The sequence below is a fragment of the Danio rerio genome, chromosome 3 (assembly GCF_052040795.2).
Source record: "Danio rerio strain M-AB ecotype USA chromosome 3, GRCz13ab, whole genome shotgun sequence".
In the NCBI taxonomy this organism is placed as follows: Eukaryota; Metazoa; Chordata; class Actinopteri; order Cypriniformes; family Danionidae; genus Danio; species Danio rerio.
This window is the reverse complement of record NC_141023.1, coordinates 45,126,465-45,146,598: the sequence shown is the minus strand read 5'-3', so window position 1 is coordinate 45,146,598 and position 20,134 is coordinate 45,126,465. Positions and strand designations below refer to the sequence as shown.

The window sequence follows — 20,134 nt, the reverse complement described above, 5'->3', positions numbered from 1 at the left end:
TCTTGACATTATATAACGCGCGGTCGATATTCTCGGGTGGACGAGTGCAGATATCAGCTGGTTTTTGATTAGAGGGAAAAGGTTCACAATGACCCTTCTAGACTTTTTGAAGTGCAGCACCTTTAAAACTACAGCTATACTTTGAAAATGGACTGGGAAATGAAGCCTGCATTAAGATCTTCAAATGTCGGAAAGAATTTGAACAAGAAAATTCAACGATGCAAAAAACATCTGTAAAATAACATCCCGCGATTCACTTTTTAAAGGGATGTTGGTCTTTCCTGCTGCAACTGTCATGTTGAAACTTTTAACAAGGAGACTTTTAGATATTTTAGCAATTTCTGAGACTTTTTTGGGACAACTTAATGTTTTATATTTTTTATTTGACAACATAATGTTTTATATTCAATCCACTTATATTTGTTAACCAAATCGATTTGAGTTGGGACAACAGCCGCTTTTCCTCTATGCCGAACCCAGTGGCATAGCGAACAGGCCCGCAGTGATCAGGGGGCCCCGTGTCATCGCACCCACAAATTGATCGACCCCTTTACCACTGCCGTTTCAGTTTTTGATGCCCCCTCCTCCCCCTGTTTTGCGCTATGCCAAAACAGTTATGGTTGTTTCTCCACTGAGCTTGGAACAGCACTGCACGATTACAAACCGCTTTCGGCCCGGAATGACAGCAGCAGGTTAACGGGAATGAATTGTGTAAACCCAGTATTTTTTACAGTGTAAGTTAAATTGTAAAGTCAACTGTTAACTTTTTGCTGTTAACCTGTTGCACAAAATGAATTAAACAAACTCCAGGTAGCCAAGTAAGTTTCGGATTGACAATACCAAGTAAATCCCACCTGAGGCCTGTTGAACACGGTTTGGGTTTTTACTCGTGTATGTTTTTGTTTAATTTGAACAACCTCTTTTTCTTGTTTTAGATTGAGGGTTGGTTTTGATCCTGTTCCGTCGCCATGCTAGCATTCACTGGCTAACCTGCTCCTATTCTGGGTTAAAGATTACTATCCCGAACTAGACCAATCAAGTTGTGAGTAAAGTGACATTTGTATGATGCAATAAACCTACTCCCTGTTCCGACTGCCTCATTTTTTTCCAATTTAAAGCATTTTAAAAAACATTTTTGAGCCAATATTTATTTTGTTTTGTCAACACAAAACTTACTCTGCAACCCAGAGTTTGTTCAACTTTTTTTGTGTAACAGGTCTCTGGTTAAGATCAAGTTAAGTGGTTTCACAATGCTTCATATAAATCTTAAGGGTTTAACTCACCGTTTGTGATTAAATGTGTACCACCTGCAATTGAAAGTGTGACACATGCAGCAAACAGCCAATCACACAATACTAGAGGGTCATGTGTTACAAGACTACTGATGGGGCAAAGTTTCAGAAGGCAGCTTAACGCAATTATTATATTTACATTTAGTCATTTAGCAGATGCTTTTATCCAAAGAGACTTACAAATGAGGACAAGGAAGCAATTTACACAACTATATGAGCAACAATGAATAAGTGCTGTAGGCGAGTTTCAGGTGTGTAAAGTGTAAGAAGCAAAGCATTAGTAATGTGTTTTTATTTTTTTTTATTTTTTTTGAGTAACAGTTAGCGGTGGAGCCAGAGAGGCAATTGCAGATTAGGAAGAAAAATGGAGACTAAATATTTGAGTTTTTAGTCGTTTTTTGAAGACAGCGAGTGACTCTGCCGTTCTGATGCAGATAGGGAGTTCATTCCACCAACTGGGCAGATTAAATGCGAGAGTTGGGGAAAGTGATTTCTTTACTCTTTGGGATGGAACGACGAGGCGACGTTCGTTCACAGATCGCAAGTTTCTGGAAGGCACATACATCTGCAGAAGTGAGAGCAGATAAGAAGGAGCAAAGCCAGAAGTCGCTTTGTAAGCAAACATCAGAGCTTTGAATTTGATGCGAGCAGCAACTGGCAGCCAGTGCAAACGGATGAGCAGCGGAGTGACATTTGCTCTTTTAGGTTCATTGAAGACCACTCGTGCTACTGCGTTTTGAAGCATCTAAAGAGGTTTGGTAGAGTTAGCTGGAAGCCCTGCTAGTAGAGAGTTGCAATAGTCCAGTTTGGAGAGAACAAGAGCTTGAACAATGAGTTGAGCTGCATGTTCAGATAGGAAGGGTCGGACCTTTCTGATGTTATAGAATGCAAACCTGCACGATCGAGCAGTTCTAGAAATGTGGTCAGAGAAGTTTAGTTGGTCATCAATCGTTACTCCAAGGCTTTTCACCATTTTAGATGCAGTAATGGTTGCCCCATCCATCTGGATTGAAAAGTTATGGTGTAGAGTCAGGTGGGCAGAAACTTCAAGCATTTCCGTTTTTGCGAGGTTAAGCTGAAGATGGTGATCTTTCATCCAGTGTGAAATATCCAACAGGCAGGCTGAGATGCGAGCTGTAACCGAGGGATCATCAGGGTGAAAAGAGAGGTATAGCTGGGTATCATCAGCATAGCAGTGGTAGGAGAATCCATGTTTCTGGATGACTGGTCCTAGAGATGTCGTGTAGATGGAGAGGAGAAGTGCAAATATATCAATATATCAATGCAAATTAATCAACTAATTTTTATAGGTTCACAAGCATCTCATCAAAAAGCCTTAAATATTATTTCCATATACAAATGTATATGGAAATGCACATTTTAATTACAAGTGATTAGTAATATTAATTGAGAATATGTTGTAAAAAATGCTGGGTTCCACACAATCGATTTGTGTTGTGGAATTAATTTAACTTATTATTTTTTTTTTTTTACAAATTTTAGTAAGTTGAACAGAAAACAATTAAGTTGTCCCCTCAAAAAAAAAAACAACTCAAGAATTGTGTTGTTTCAGTTCAATTTAAAGTAGTAGTTTGAACAAAAAGGAAGTATCATTTTTTGAGTGTACAATACTACACTATACCTGACAAAAGTCTTGTCACCTATCCAAGTTTTCGGAGCAACAAATAATAACTTGACTTCTAGTTGATCATTTGGTATCAGAAGTGGTTTATATGAAAGGCAAAGGCCTCTAGATTATGCTTACTTTACCAAAACAAAATATCCCAACCCAGGCTCAATCTGAAAACATATTCCAGTGGACCTTTCTGGAGACTGCGAAATACATCCCGGGAGGTACGTATTTTTGCAGTTTTTGTTTTCACAAATCCAAGAGAGGCTGCTGTGTGCGCTTTTTCGCATCTCAAATGTCTCTCGCGGGTGCTGTTCACGCCCGCACTGTTCTTGCGTAGGCCTACCAAAGGCCGCTGTCGACCGACTGAATGATTGCCTGGGCGATCGGCCAATGGACCAACCAAAACAATTTTACCAATTGACCCGCCCACCGGCTTACTTTCCTAAACCCAACCATCGGTTTACAAAAGCCGTCCAGAAAAAGAAAAGCTCTGAAAAGTCAAAAATTTTACCACACTTTCGGATTTTACCACATTCTCACCCTGTTGTTCACTCTCTCATTTTATTTTTTGGATTCTGATTTTGTTTTACCTGATTTCTGAAACCTTCCCGAACTCGAACCCAGTCGTCGTGGTCAACTCCTCTCTGCATTTCAAGTCAAAGAGACAAAAGTCTTTTCATTTAACAGAAATAATGTACAGTATAGAACATAAAGTAAAAAAATAATTAATATTGTGTATGACTCCCATGAGCTTAGAGGGCTGCATTCATACATCTCTGCAATCACTCAAATAACTTATTTATAAAGTCATCTGGAAAGGCAAAGAAAGCAGGACTTCCAGCGTTCATCAAGATTCTTTGGATTCGTTTTCAATGCCTCCTCCTTCATCTTAACCCAGACATGCTCAGTAATGTTCATCTCTGGTGACTGGGCTGGCCAATCCTGGAGCATCTTGACCTTCTTTGCTTTCAGGAACTTTGATGTGGAGGCTGAAGTATGAGAAGAAGCGCTATCCTGCTGAAGAATTTGCCCTCTCCTGTGGTTTGTAATGTAATAGGCAGCACAGATGTCTTGATACCTCAGGCTGTTGATGTTTCCATGCACTCTGAAGATCTCTCGCACACCCGCATACTGAATGTAACCCCAAACCATGATTTTTCCTTCACCAAACTTGACTGAGAATCTTGGCTCCATGTCATTTCCAGTAGGTCTTCTGCAGTATTTGTGAAGATTGTGATCGGTTCAACATATGATTCATCAAAATCCACCTTCTGCCACTTTTCCAAATGAACAAATGAAGTCAAGTCATTATTTGTTGCTCTTACAACTGAGATAGATGACAAGACGTTTTTCAGGTAGAGTATTTGATACATATAAAATAAAGTATAATTAATTATAATATAAATAAATTGCAAGCAAAAAGAGGCCAAAAACTGCACTGGAGCAGGATAGCCAAATAGCATGTCATACCATGCAATGAAACCCAAAAACTCAAAGTTTGTTCAAACGAAACCCAAACTTACTTGGGTAAAAGCCAAAACTGGCTTTATGCAACCAGGTCTCAGAAGTCTGTCCCATAATGCACTTTAAAAACCCTCATGACACACAAAATAATCTGATAATTAACAGATTTTTAGAGTGCATGTAATTTCCCTGCGGGGCATCCCTAAAACAGACATTATGTGCAGCGGTTGAAGATACAGAGAGAATAAGTCGTTTAAAAATGAAATCAATGTCTGGAGTAAAAGGTCTCCAAATGGCAATCAGCATTTAGCAAACGTGACTGAGAAAAATAATCAACGTCACCTTTCCAGAGAGTGAGGGAGAGAGGCATGAATAGCTTCAGTGTTGAGGATGTGTGTAGAGCAGCGTTAATGATTCAATTTGCATTGCAAAACTGTCATTTGCATTGTGTGTTAATCGTATTTAAAGATGGCAATCAACAAGGTTACTGTAAGAAATCCCCCAAGACACACAAATGACTCTAAAAGCTTCTGGGGACATTCTTGTGTGCTATTATACACTGCAATTAGCAAAATGCAGACTGATGCGTATGAAAAAGCCTATTGAGTCATAAGAAACTGCATAGAGAACATTAAAGCAAATTATATCCTAATACGTGTGATTTGTTTTTATTCTGAATATAAGGGGAACAATGGAAGCACATTGCTGTGTGGTTGGTAGGGTGATCTGAGTGGTTGCTATGGAACGCTGGTTTGTTGCTACAGTATAAGAGCCTCTATGCTATTATATACCCTATAGATGGTTCCGGATCAATGGGATTTTCACCCAATTATCATCTCACAGGCAAAATGGTAAGTTGATTTGTGTAGAAATATAGTAACACATATATCCTACTGTTTAATATATCGCACAAATATCTCTACACTAATCCTAAAATTAAATTTGGAAACATTAACTTGACAGATTAAGTGAACTGAACAAATGAAAAGTCACACTGGTAAAGAAAAACAACATTAGTTAATGAACAGGTTCAGTACTTTGTGATTCCCAGATTCTTCCGTTTATTTATGGGTAAAAATTGCATTAGGGAATCTTTATATTTGCTCTGTTTACTTTTTATATTATTGCATTTAATACTATTAACATTAATAATAATAATATTACAGCTTTTCTTAATTGGTTTGGCTCATTTCTTGAAACAGGAATTACATTCTCAACACTAAGATTGTTTTGCAAAAACATTCTTACAGTTTAGCACAACACTATAGCTCACTTGCAAAAGCTCATATCTTTCTCTTCACTCGTGTGTCACACCTAAATTTCCTTCTTATTTAAACAGTTAGTGCCCCCAAAATCATTTGTACCTTTGGCATTGCGTAAGCACACGTCAAAATGTTTAGTTGTTTTGCCACTATTGCAGAGGACCATTGAAATATCCCTCATGTCCACCTTTCAGTCTTAGCTGTGTTTTTGAAAATGGTTACTCTACTGTTTTTTTTTTTTTTTTTTTTTTTTGACAGAATGCAATTGTGTATAAAACTAAATAAAATAAATTCATAGGATTTATAAAATGTTTAAAAAGGATTTTGGTTTAATAGTAGCCTCATAGGTTTGACATCACGCATTGCACTCTTACTGCCAAGGAAATGGTAACCAATATCAATCACACACATAAAGTCATTTCCATACCTCAGAATAAAACAAAATATACTATAATATAAACACACAAACAAACAAAAAAAAAACATGAAAATGATATGCAGCCTACAGTCTTTGATTGGTCATCTGAGGTGTGTGAAATTCCTCATTTGTTAGTCAAGTTCTAGCTTCACCTGACTGTCAGTTGCTGTAATAAATATATCAAAGGTTCCACGGATTCATATTCATGGTGTTCTTGACTAATTTTGACAAGGACATATTTTGGAGAGAACAACCTTTAGACAGAGAATCAACAATCAGTTTAGATCAACAAGATCTATTCACTTGGAAATTGTGCTAAATGTCGGCTACCTGTACTTAATCATTTGCAAATATAAAATCAATGATCAATTGCCAAGTGGTTTGGAGATTTGTCCATGTGGTTTTGAGAATGTAATTCCTGTTTCAAGAAATGAGCCCAACCAATAGAGAAAAACTTTAATAATAATAATAATGATAACAATAATAATCAATATTAGAGTGATTTTTTGAATTATCACGTGACTGAATACTGGAGTAATGAAGCTGAAAATTCATCATATAAGTCACTGGAATAAATTATTAAATTAAACCATAAACTACTTTTAAACAGTTATTTTATAGTGCAATAACATTTCATAATTTTACCATTTTTACTGTGTTTTTGCTGAAATAAATCCAGCATTGGTGAGCAGGAGACGCTAATTTAAAACATTTAAAAATCCTATTGACCCCAAACTTGTGAACATATATATATATATACTACCAAACAAGCCAATTGTATTTGCAACCAGCAGTCAATTACCAATTTAGCAGACATTGCAAACAATATCAGATATTTATGGTGTACACAAATGTTTGATAATTGAAGAAATAGTTTTGAGTGTGGTGGCTCGCATGATGAAAAATTATTGACAAGTTAAGAAGAGTTTGACGGTTTCAATGAGAATCCACTCATCAGTTTTGATCAGCAAGCCATATGCTATTAGTTTTTGACTAATCTACAGGCAATTGTTTGCACACATGTGCCAAAGCATTTGCAATTTGCATAAATCAACAATAAATGCTACTCTGAAGTGAACAATAAGCTAATTGTTCGGAGACCTTAACCTTCTGTTTTGAAAAATCAAGATTTCAATTGAGATTTGAGCCAAAGCATTTGAAAAAAAAACTGTAATGGCTAATAACCTTTAGCAGAACTGTTTTGTTTAAATGTACCCCAAAATTGCCCATATTTACTGAGAAATTAATACAAATATGCATTTCCAAAAGGCAGTGTACTCATTTATGCTGAGCACTGTATGCAATCATTAATATTTTCCAACATTCTTTAATATATCTTCTGTAGTTTTGTAAATGATCCCTTTAAAACTGTTTATACAGTATTGGAAAAAAACAACATGTTTTCCACTGTTTGACCAATTATAGTGTCAGCTTTATACTAATGCTGTGATTTTTGAACTTACACTGAAGTGCATTTAGCAAAAAACAAAAAACTGTGAAACATCAAAATACGTTTTCACAAATAATTAAATAAGACCGGTAATTACCAAGAAGTTGCGCTCCAGAAACCTCCTCCTGCAATTAGCAGAATAGCATCTTAAGTGCCTCGTTCTGTCTCTGCACTGACACCAGCCCCTGCTAATAGTTTCTAGCCAGCTTCCTTCCAACTCCTGCAGTAGAAACCATATTCATATTTATAATTGTGCTGACCCCCATGAAAAGCCTGGAATCCAGTGTTTTTTTTTTCTCTCTCTCCCTCTCCTCGTCTTGACAAGCTCACAGGAATGAACAGCTTCGCAAGATCATGTCGGTGCGATTAAATCCCTCTGTGAGGAAGAATACATAATTAGCGTGGAAATTCTATTGCTTTAACATCTCATTTCAATGAAAGGTGGTTGATCAAATTCAGGGCAAGCCACTGTTACACTTACCGTTTAATACAGGCTGTTAGATTACTATTACAGAAAGCACATAATCAATCAATTTTGATGGAATAGCCTAAATATATTGTGTGAGTACTTTTTTATGCCAAAAATCATTAAAATATTAAGTAAAGATCATATTCCATGAATACATTTAGCAAATTCCCTGAACTGTAAATATATTAAAACATATTTTTATTAGCATCGATGTTGTAATGTAAATAAAATACAATCAGTTAAACAGACTTTCATTTAGTTGCTAAAGCGTAAAACGAGACAAAAAGCCATTTGCTCGCACGCGCCCGTCAGAATCGGCAGGTTAGCGCAGAAGCTCCATTGAATATACTGGGGTAAAATAAATGCTCATATTATAAAGACATGGCGGGGGGAAATGTAATTTAATGCAGTGCTTCTTGTACAATCTGAGACAAGCTTTATATCAGATATCACTCAGCCAGTAGAGATCGCTCACTTTTAAAGAAAACAGACCTTAAACGCGCCGATTTTGCATTGGCATACAATTCACCGTAAACGATTAACCCAGGTTACTGGCAAATTAAAAGTCCTATTAGCATGCTCTGGCATATACCCTATTGTTGTAAAAAAAAAAAAACATTAATAGTAAGCTTATGCACTGTAAAAAGTGATTCGTTACTTAAAGCGAGAAAACTAATTGCCTTAAAAGAAACAAGTTGACTTTACAAAAATAATGTAAGTAAACCCATTGTTACTTGGAATTGTTAAGTTGCCAATTTTTATAATTCTGCAAATTGTATTCCCTTTTATTCCAATGCACATTTATTATATTTATTCCAGCTTTTCTGTATCTGGCGAAATGACAGTAACTAAAATAAATCTACTCTTCCAGACTCCAGTGTCTTCTAAATTTAATTGTAGATTTTATAGACTTAATGAAGCACCAAATATGTCATTTTGTAAAAATTGCAGTAATTATTTGAAAACAGAAGTGCTAAAATAGTATGACAGTATAAAACAGGATTAGTTGACTTTTAAAAATGTGAGTACAATAAGCATAATAATAAAAATTAAGTCAGCTTAACAGTTCCAAGTTACAAAGGGCTGGTTTGCATTATTTTTGTAAAGTCCACGTGTTGCTAGTGCCTAGAGTCGCAAACAAGAACATCTTTTTACATCATCAGTAATCGAGCTGTGATTCTCAAAGCTTTGACCACCAATATGACCATCAAGTATCTTGTAAGAAAACTGATATTGTAAGCATAAAGCAACATGTATTTTTTACATATTTGAAAATTAATCATCTTGCAGTTCTGAAGTCATCATGCAGGATGATCATGCTTTAAAGATGATCTCTGAAAGCAATGTTTGAATCAAAAATACAAACACATATGATATATATTCATACATTTTCATATTATCATCAATAATCACAAATTAGCTTACCGATCAGCAGTTTTCCAACTGGTTTATCATAACCAAACAAACTATCAGTTGTTTTGTATTTGTTAACTATTGTTAGTGTAGTGCAGTGGTGCTCAACCCTGCTCCTGGTGATCGACCTTCCAGCAAAGTTCAGCTCAAACCCTGCTCAAACACACCTGAACCAATTAATTAGGACCTGAACAACACTTTATAATTACAGGCAGGCGTGTTTGATATGGGTTGCAACTGAAATCTGCAGGAAGGTCGATTGCCAGAAACAGGGTTGGTCACGCCTGGTGTACTGAAATATACAGTGGTGTGAAAAAGTCTTTGCCCCCTTAGTGAAAAAGTCTTTGCCCCCTTACTGAAGTTTGCATGATCGTCACACTTTAATGATCCAGTTCATCAAACAAATGTAAATATTAGTTATAACACAAGTAAACACATACTGCAGTTTTACAGATTCTATTATTAAAAGAAAACAAAATATAAAACTACATAGCCCTGTATGAAAAAGTGTTTGCCCCTAAACCTAATAAATGGTTGGGGCCACCTTCAGCAGCAACCACTGGAATCAAGCACTTTTGATAACTTGCACTGAGTTTGTTAAAGTTGCTGTGGAGAAACATGAACTGCCTTTTTAAGATCATGCCACAGCGTCTCAATTGGATTTAGGGCAGGGATCATTGTTCTGCTGCAGAACCCAAGTTCGCTTCAGCTTGAGGTCACTAACAGATGGCCAAAGATTTTCCTTTGGGATAATTTGTTATAACAATGGTTCCATTTGTCACAGCAACTCTTCCAGTTTCTTTTTCTAAAATGCAATTACTTTTACGCCACACACACCTTCCAAAACGTTCAACCTTTGTCTTAAAGACATTTTTACAAGAGGCAATCCTTTATGTTCTTTTTGCTTAGCAGTGGTTTTCATCAAGTAATGCGGTGGTACGGTAGGTAGTGCTGTCGCCTCACCGCAAGAAGGTCCCTGGTTCGAGACTCTGATGGGTCAGTTGGCGTTTCTGTGTGGAGTTTGCATGTTGTCCCCGCGTTTGTTAAAAACATGGAGTACTGGTGAATTGGGTTGACTAAATTGTCCATAGTGTATGAGTGTGTATGGGGGTTTCCCAGAGATGGGTTGCAGCTGGAAGGGCATCCACTGTGTAAAACATGTGCTGATGAATAGTTTTAATCATTGAAGTCTGCCATGCAAACCATTTTTCCAAGTCTTTCTTATGGTGGAGTCATGAACACTCACCTTAACTTAGACAAGTGAGATTGTTTGGATGTTGTTGTAGAGTCTTTATGTTTTTTGACTTCTTGGATGAGTTGTCACTGTGCTCTTGAGATTATTTAGGTGGGGAAGGTTCCCCACTGTTCCATGTTTTAACCAATTGTAAATAATGAATCTCACTGTGGTCATCTGTAGACCACTTTTCCAGACTGGTAGATCTCAATAATTTTCCTTCAAATTTGTTATTTTATTTCTTTGAATCTCCACATCATGACTAGCTTTAGAGGATCTTTTGGTCTACTTCACTTTGTCAGGCAGGTGTTATTGAAGTAATTTGTTTGTGATCAGCTGTAGCAGTAATCAGGCCTGGGTGTGGCTAGAGAAGTTGAAGCCAGATGTGACGAATTGTTTCAGATAGGGCTAAACAGTTTTGGATTTTGCTTTCGTTAAACTTTCATTAATTTCAAAATCCAAAATAAATTACACTTAAATTAGTTTTTAGATCCAGGGTCACATTTTTAAAATACTAATTTCATAAATCGCATTGCTTTAGCACTACCGTCACCACCACAGGATTTTAAAATATTACTTACCATTATAAACAGCAATCCTGGGATTTTTTTTTTCCTCTTTCTTTTCTTCTGGTCATCGCAAGTTCATATATTTAGTGGTTCTGTTATTGCCTTTTAATGCATAGCAAAAAATGTTTCCATACATCTATTACTAAAATACCAACAAAGCTTGGCCTTTTTTTATTTTATAACAAGGTCTATATTTTTATGAGAAAATGCATATTTCTAACTGCATTTTTAATGTTAATTAATCAAGAATGCTAGGTAGGATCCACTTATTGATTTACTTCCATTACAGTGTAAAAAGCACAAGAATTTATGTCTTCCAACATGGAGCAGCACAAAAAGACTTACCTTTCGAATAAGTCCCCCACACGAAGTATGCGAAATCACCTGCATTCGCCACTGGATTTGTATAAACATTTTTATTTACTCTATACACTTACATGAACAAAACACCGTATAAACACAAAGAGACTGATGCAGCGGTTAACTAACCATTTGATTCAGAGGCCTTTTACTTATGTTTATTTTTTTTTCTCTTTTTCTTTTTTTAAAGTGAAACACAGACGGCCGAGGCAGCACAATGCTATCATACTGAATGGTACATGCTTAGTACACTGCCTGCATCAGGAATGGAAAAGAAAAACCTCTACAGACACTAGTTCAAAAGTAAAGAAAGTATAAAAGTATCATTTTACAGCAGTCGAAATACTGACATTAATAGCGAGTTTTAAATCATTAAAACCATGAAGGAGACTAAAGGCCAGTCTGAAAGAAGGAAAAAAAAAAAGCTGTTTTAGGCTCATACCTCTGCATCTGTGGAATATCAATTCTGTACGTTGAGGATGTTTATTGTGCCTTTTTTTTTTGGAAAAGGTAGCACTGTTTCCAAATAACCTCACTCACACAAAATGAAACTATAATAAAATAAGAAATAAGCCACAAATCTAGCGTGAACTTCCTTGGTTGTGGGTTTGCGCAAACAAGAGGGGGGAGGGAAATTATACTATTATACAAAAGGCCAAATTTTAAAACCCCTAATAATAATAATAATAATAATAATAAATTTGTCAGGACGAGCATCAGTGGATCAACAATGGCACGACACATTCATTTCTTTAAGCCCAGCAGTAAATTAGTATGAAGTGGATATGATTTGTAAAAGGTGTGGGGACAGAGAGTGTGTGTGTGTGTGTATGTGTGTGTGACGGGGTGAGGAGACCTGGTCAAAAACCCATTTCCATTACAGTGTGAAAATCTTGAGGTTTACGGAGAGAACTTTTTGGCTTGTGCTCGGACCCTTTTTTCATACTCCACTCTGTTTTGGCTGGAACAGAAATGCAAACACAAGGTTCATAAGCAAGGCAATAAGCATCTGGGGTCTCGATAGGCAGGACTGCCGAGTTTGAAACGGAGGAGCGTACCAGTAAATCGTGTATGCCTCGGCCTGTGCGGGATCCTGAATATTTGGTTCATTTAGGAGCTCTTGGATTCCTAGCAAGATCTGAAAAATATTAAAATAAACATTGTGGTGATTTGTTAGGCAATACTGCCCTCTTCAGGAATAGAGACTTTGTGGAAAAGATTTGGAAGGGACAAAATTTCCAAACTGACTGCAGTATGAATTATTATATTAAAGACACATTTGTGTACCTTTAATTGAGACCATTTCTTCAATGTGGTCTTGTAATTTGCCCATGAACCTGCTTGTTATCAAACTATTTCATAACTGTAACAAGACGCAATTCAATCATAACTTAAATGTTAGAAAAGCTATCATAACATTGTTTATCAATATGTGGATTCTCTGAAGCTATAGAAATAAATATCTATATAAAAATGATAAACAATAAAATAAAGTGTAAAAGGAAATGTATGGGACCATTGTTTTTTGTTTACATGCCTCAAAATGGTCTATACATGCATGACACTTATAAAGAATTTATTTTTTTTTTTAATAAATAAAAAAAAAATGGATAAACCTTTGTGTCTGATATAATCACAAATGCATTTGTAGGATTTTCCTTTTTGGATGTTAAAATCTCTGAATAACTAATTTCTAACAATATATTATGTGAATTGCAGATTTACTGGGACATTAGATTTTCATGATGCAAAAAACTTGGTGACTTAGGACTGCTCTAAAAGTATTTTTCCATCCAAGTGAGCAATTTAAGAATTTATTGGGCAAAAATATCACAAAATGCATGTACAAAAACATTTACATGACCAAAAAAAAAAAAAAATAAAAAAATAAAAAAATAAAAAAAAAAAAATAAATAAAATATATATATATATATATATATATATATATATATATATATATATATATATATATATATATATATATATATATATATATATATATTTTTTTTTTTTTTTTTTTATATATATATTATATATATATATATATATATATATATATATATATATATATATATATATATATATATAATTAAATTCCCTAAGAAATTATATAATAAAAATTATTTTTAAAAAGGTTTTATCATTTGAATTAATAAGACAGCCTTTGATTACCAAAAACCTACTAAAAAATAAACTAATAAATGGGATCAATAATAATAATAAAAAAATCATTTTACAGCACAATTAAGCATGTTAACTTTTAATGAAAGGAGTACTTTTTTAAAAACTGGGAATGCTACGTAAAATATTTAATTAACATAGTTCCTAGTTATTTGGTAGGGGTTGGGATTTTAATATTAGTTTATTTAAATTTAGAAGTGTAGTGGGGGAAAAAAATACAGCGGTGTTGGGGGGGTACAATCATGTGGAACAAATTACCAAAATAAAAAATACAAATAAAAAAAGAATATTGTATTGTGAATAATTTTGTTCTAGTATTAAATTGTATAGGTACTGTTTGTTTCACGCATTTATTGCATTTTGCAGCCATACTTAGATTTTTTTAACAGCAAGAACCACAATGTAAACAAGGCCAGGGCTTTGTTTATACTTGGCTTTTCTTTTTCTTTTTACGTATGGGATACTATGGAAATTTTTGCACAGTTTATCTAAAATCTGTAAAATAAAATTTAAATAAATTCAACAACACCACTCTTGAAATTCAAATATTCTATAATATTAATAATAAAAATAATTTACTTGACTATTAGATGCAAAAAACACCTTAAAAAAAAACAAAGAAAAAAGAAAATTAGGCATAAGTATATTAGCAAAACCTGCAGTAGAACAAAAATATATTAAAACAAAAAAAAACTAGGACTCATTTAAAGGAATGCACCCTAAAATGTACTCCCTGAACTTAAATTAATTACACTGAATTTTGAACTGAAAATAATTTCACAAAAAAATGCTCATTGACAGACATGTGTTAAGCTTAAACACACTCATTTAGTTTCCCTGAATACTAAACTTAATTTCCTCATGTTGATCAGTAAACATCTTTAAACGTTTAAATAAATAAATAAAATGTTTCTTAGCAGTGCAAGGAGTGCATGCAACCTTTAATGCCATGACATTTAAATTTAAGACCATCTCCTGTGTATTTAAGACCTTTCCACAGATATAAATTGTGAAAGGTTGAATTAAAACCAACACCCACAGAAACCCTGGTTATTGGATGTTTCAATTAAATGGCTCATTTAACATCGTTTCACAAAAGGTTTCAGGGCAGCAACCTTCACCGCTTACCTGCTTGATCGTAATGGCAGGCCTCCAATCTTTGTCCTCCTCTAAAATAGACAAGCATACGGTACCAGACGGGTATACATTCGGATGGAATAAAGGAGGCTCAAATTTACCTGGAGAAGTCACAGGATACAAATTCCGCATTATATTTTTAAGATAAATTAAATAAACAGCAAACAAAGATGAGGAAATTAAAGTTTCATCTCCACTGAACATCTGATTTACACTTTGGTGGAGAGGAAGGGTAGTCGTCCTTGAAAAGCATCCGAAGTTTGAACAAGCCTCCCTCCCACGGTGTCTAAATAGAAAAAGGTGATGTATTATTTAAAAAAAAATTAATTAATAAAAAAAAAAAAATATATATATATATATATATATATATATATATATATATATATATATAATTATTACAAATATATACAATAATTATCATTATAATTATTATTTAAATACTTTATATAAAAAATTATTTTGTCAATATTTAAACACCAATAATAATAATAATAACAATATTATTATTATTATTACACACACATACACACTTGAAGTAAACTACTACTACTACTACAACAAAAGTTTAGATCTTGTATGGGATTTTTTTTTATATTTAAAATACACATATAAAAGTATTTTGACAAAAAAGATGTATATTTTGAATATTGAATTAAAACCCAAAATAATTGGCACTTACCCCTTTTTTCCCTGGTATGGCACACTCCCAGTTCATTAAGTTCATGGTTCCATCAGGGTTTTTTGTTGGTACGGCTACAAACCCCTAAAATAATTAAATAAATTAGCACATTATAAACATGAACAGACATATTTTTTAAACCCCGTGGGTGGCTGTGAAAGTTTGAAAAATGTCAGACTGTAAAGTGTTTTGATGGACGACCTCGTTTGTGCGAGCACATACACCCCCAACACTTTCAATAGTGACATCTCTGCAGAATTAATTAAAATGAGAGACATCTTAAAATATCATTTTCTTCACCACAAAATGGAAAGTCCACCTCTTCACTGCTTTTCCACTGAAAGTTGAACACAACACTTCTAAAAATAACTTTTTAGAAAATGTCTTTTTATGAGCTTCATGTCGCAGATCTAAAGGACGGTTGAATTTGATTAAAGTGTAAAATAAATAAGAACTAAACTAAACTAAAGCTGAAATTATGCAATGTTTCCGATCACGGATGTGAAGCAGCTTTGCAGACTTACAAAAGGATGGTCTTTCCGCCAAGCCTTTCGTTCTTGTGCGAGACGACTCAATGCTATACCAGACATGACTTGTGGTCCAATAAATGATTGAAAACCTGAAAAAAATTTTTTTAAATGAATAGTGTTATCAAAATATGCTTGTAATTTTATATGCTTGTAACTTATCAGTATGCATGCAACTTCCCCTCAGTATTCACAATCCATATTCAATACACATTTTAGAAAAAAAGGGTCCCTCTAGGATTTTGACATGACATTTTTTATTTAAAATTTATCATCATCATCATCATCATCCTAACATTATTGTTGTTATGACGTTCTGTCTCAACTTATGCTCTTATTTGCTTCAATTCTTGTGTTTTGCTGTAAAAATACACAAACATCTCAAGAACCAATTTACTTCAAAAATCTCACTAAATAACTATTTTACGTTTATAAATGTATTATTTTTGAAAGACTCTCCTCGCACTGACCATTAAAACTAATACATTTATTTATTCCTTACTATACATGTGAACTTGTGTAATGTAGTACTACAATATTTTCATTAAGCATCTACTTCCATCTAATCTTTATTTAATCAAGTCAAATTCTTTAAATACAAATTTGTATAATTTACTTTAATATATTTTTTATTTATAAGTGTTATAAAATATAATAACAACAACAACAACAACTTAAAATAAAGCAACTTAAAACCACACTAGGCGAAAGACTGAAAGTCTGGCGAGATTCAATGTTATGGTGTAAGAAAACTGATTTTTGTGGTCATTTTGCAAACAAAGCTTTGTGGTTTATGGTTCCAATACAAAATGATTGTACATTTCACATGTCAGTCAGTACACAAATGATCTGACTGAATCATATAAATCCTGGTTCTCAGTCCTCAAGTCGACCAACACGAGTGTTAGTATACAGAGGATAAAAAGAACTTTCAATATTACTTTTTCTATACTAATTTTCTCAGCAGTTAAGATTTCGCTTTTAAATGCCAGACTGATCATCTGACATGTTTTCCTATTTCCAATATTTCTCTTCGCTTTCTGAGGTTTCTAAAATGAGGAATAGTGCCACTCTCATTTCAGTGCAAAGAAGGTCAAAACAACCAAAACAAACAAGACAACTTCCCCATTAATATCAACAACATCATGAGTTGAAAAATAAATAAAAGAAATGATAATAATAATAATAATAATAATAAAGTTTGCATCTAGAAAACATCAAAGTGTGATGTTAGATGCACAAATACGAATGCAAAAATTACAAAGTGATGCTAAAATTAGATTTTATCAAATCTAGCTTTCCTGGCTTCAGAGGCTGATAATGTTATTAAGGGTTGTGATGATATAAAAAGTAGACAGATCTTGCAGATTTGAGCTGAACAGAAAAATAAATAAATAGGGGGTTAGGTTGAGGGCGGGTGGTTGGGGGGTTTAGGTTGGGGTTTTGGGGAGGACTAATCAGTTGTTAATGAGATCTTGAGAAATGGGCCCTTCATCTTAAATTAGATTATACACTTGAACACTTCAAATGTAGGAACCTTAAATATGACCACCATAATGCCAGGACAAGGTCTGTCCCAATAATCAATTTATCGACTTATCGCACAACACATGGAAGAATGACCTATAAAATTTGGATTACGCAAATGTATATCGCCCATACATAAACATTTTAGCTGATTGCCATCTCTATTGGAGGTGTCAGTTGTCTGTATGGTTTAAAAAAAAAAACACTATAGTATTTATTATAAATTACTTTAGTATATGTTCATGTGTGTGTCTGACAACTGAAAATAGATCTGGTAGCAGATATCAAAGCCTCTGTTACTTTTTACCTTACACTTTTTTTGTGAACATTATTTGTTTAGGATATGCATTTTTACATTCTGATTCCAAAGCCTCAGTTTAAAATTGTTAAAATGACTAGAATTAGTTGAAAGATTCATACTTGCATTGTGATGATATTGTTATTATATAATGGGTGGCATAAAATAGTCTTAAAATGACAATTATATTGTTTAATCGCAATCATGCAATATATCGTTAAACAAAAAATAGATATTGTGGCAGGCCTAGCCAGGACCCCCAGATCAATATGTAAAGCATCAATGTGACAAATACTAAATGTGGCTCAAATACTATTTGGGAAATATCTTTTATAATTATTTATTTATTTATTTATTTATTTATTTTACATTTTGATTTGACATTATCAATCATTTGCATGTGTTAATGTAATGCACATTTATTTTCATTCTTGCATTTATTCATAGGGATTACCTCCATGAGATGACTCCATTTTCAATTAATAGAAAATTTGAAACTTAATTTTTATATTTATGCATTACTTATACTCATCATAGTAAAACATTGTGTCATGTATCCTATTATATCCATTAACCCATTTCAAATAGCTTATTTTAATGTTTACACTTTCTCCAAAGATTTCAAAGTATTACATTTTTAAAGATCCCCAACACTTAAATTACACACAAATAAACCAGAACTTGGTGTTTACATTAGGCATAAGATGATAACCGGTTACAGGGTTTACTCAACTTGAAGTCAAGGTTTTAAAACCCTAAAACTTTAGTTATACCATTCCTATAATACTTGTTGTTGTTGTTTTTAAGGGCAACAGTATCTCCAGCAGAAAAGGACCCTCCAGATCAGAAGCAACTGTTCCAAAATATTTGACATGTTTCTTAAAATAAAATTAATGATGTTCAAGTGAAAATCATATTTTAGAGCAGTAATCACAATACTCTGAACCTGATAAACCATGATATTTTTTATCAAAGTTTACCATACCATCAGAATATTATATCAGACCATGTTTACATGTATATAAATAGTATTAAATAATAAAATTGGGGTGAAACTGGTGTCATGGTTAAGAGATTAAACAGGCCATTTTAATTTTATATTTCAAAATTAACATACATTAATAAAAAAAAAAACACTCAAATGCAGACGAGCTGTTCAAAATAAGATCTACACTATTTATTTATAAAATAGCCCGTGCTAAGGGCTACTTTAAGATGACCTGACAGTTATTACACATGTATACGCAACACGCGTACACCTAAATAACAATAGTGACCAGGGATAGGAGTATGCATTCCTTTCTCATAATGTTTGCAGAAATTAACACATCCTAAAACCGATCGTTTAACGAAACATTAAAGTTAACAATTCCGTTAAAATGACTAAGACGAGTTGATGATAGCCACGATAACAAAAAGACTAACCGTACATCGCGGGACTTAAATTGCGCAAAATGAATATATAATGAAAACGAAGTGAGAGAGAGAGAGAACAATGCACGAACGAATAAGGCAGAAAGCGCAAATTAAAAAACACATATATATATCCGAACCACTTTAATGATTTATATAGTTCTGTAGTTAGTTCGAGGGAATCAATTTCCGTAATGAATGAACTGCTCCATGTTTGATAACAGGATTAAGAAAATAATGCGCACTGAATGGCTAGAGCTGTCAGATGCGCATTTTCAGCGCGATGCCGCAAACCAGCATCCTCACTGCGCACTTCACTCGCGGATTGAGCCAAACCACGCTTGTTTCGATTTGCTGCCCGCTTTAAATAGCGCAAACACTGTACTTTGAGCCGAATGTGTGCAATTACTATATTATAACACGTGCGCGCGGCGTTTTTTGATTCGTTGTGTGCGGTGTGGAGCGGCTGCTAGCCTAGCATAGCGGCTAGCTAACAAGAACCGCAAACAAAAAAACACCGCAAACTACAGCGAACGCCCAATATAAACTCCATTTTCACGTCAGACGTACCTTTTCAGCCAAGATGAGTGCCGTACTCTGAATTAGCAGCTGTTTAACTGGGAATTCGCGTCAAGCTCAATGCAAAAATCTAGCGAAGTTTCCCTCCTGGTAAAAAGAAAACACAGACATTTACCCAAGATAACTAGGACCCGTGTAAGCGCATTCAGATGCCTGACTGTAAGTTTTAACTAAGTCCATGTATACCGGGCCAAACGAGTGAAATGTTTCTTTAAAATACATGCTAATT

General features: G+C 34.2%; 1 protein-coding gene and 1 long non-coding RNA gene across 3 annotated transcripts; both read right to left on the bottom strand.

The window, feature by feature from the left end:
- Window positions 1-365: 365 nt before the first annotated feature.
- LOC147846012 (uncharacterized) lies at window positions 366-10,056 on the bottom strand. The gene is made up of 2 exons (XR_015481146.1): window positions 7,617-10,056; window positions 366-2,522 (listed from the first exon to the last, which is right to left on the bottom strand). It is a non-coding gene; the product is annotated as an uncharacterized LOC147846012 (long non-coding RNA).
- Window positions 10,057-11,605: 1,549 nt separating this feature from the next.
- On the bottom strand, window positions 11,606-20,038 carry ube2ia (ubiquitin-conjugating enzyme E2Ia). Of its 2 annotated transcripts, NM_131833.2 has the most exon segments (7): window positions 11,606-12,525; window positions 12,623-12,702; window positions 14,874-14,983; window positions 15,096-15,168; window positions 15,562-15,645; window positions 16,086-16,180; window positions 19,897-20,025. In NM_131833.2, coding segments are annotated over 6 exon segments (474 nt in total). In that variant the 5' UTR covers window positions 16,152-16,180; window positions 19,897-20,025; the 3' UTR covers window positions 11,606-12,464.
- Window positions 20,039-20,134: the final 96 nt, after the last annotated feature.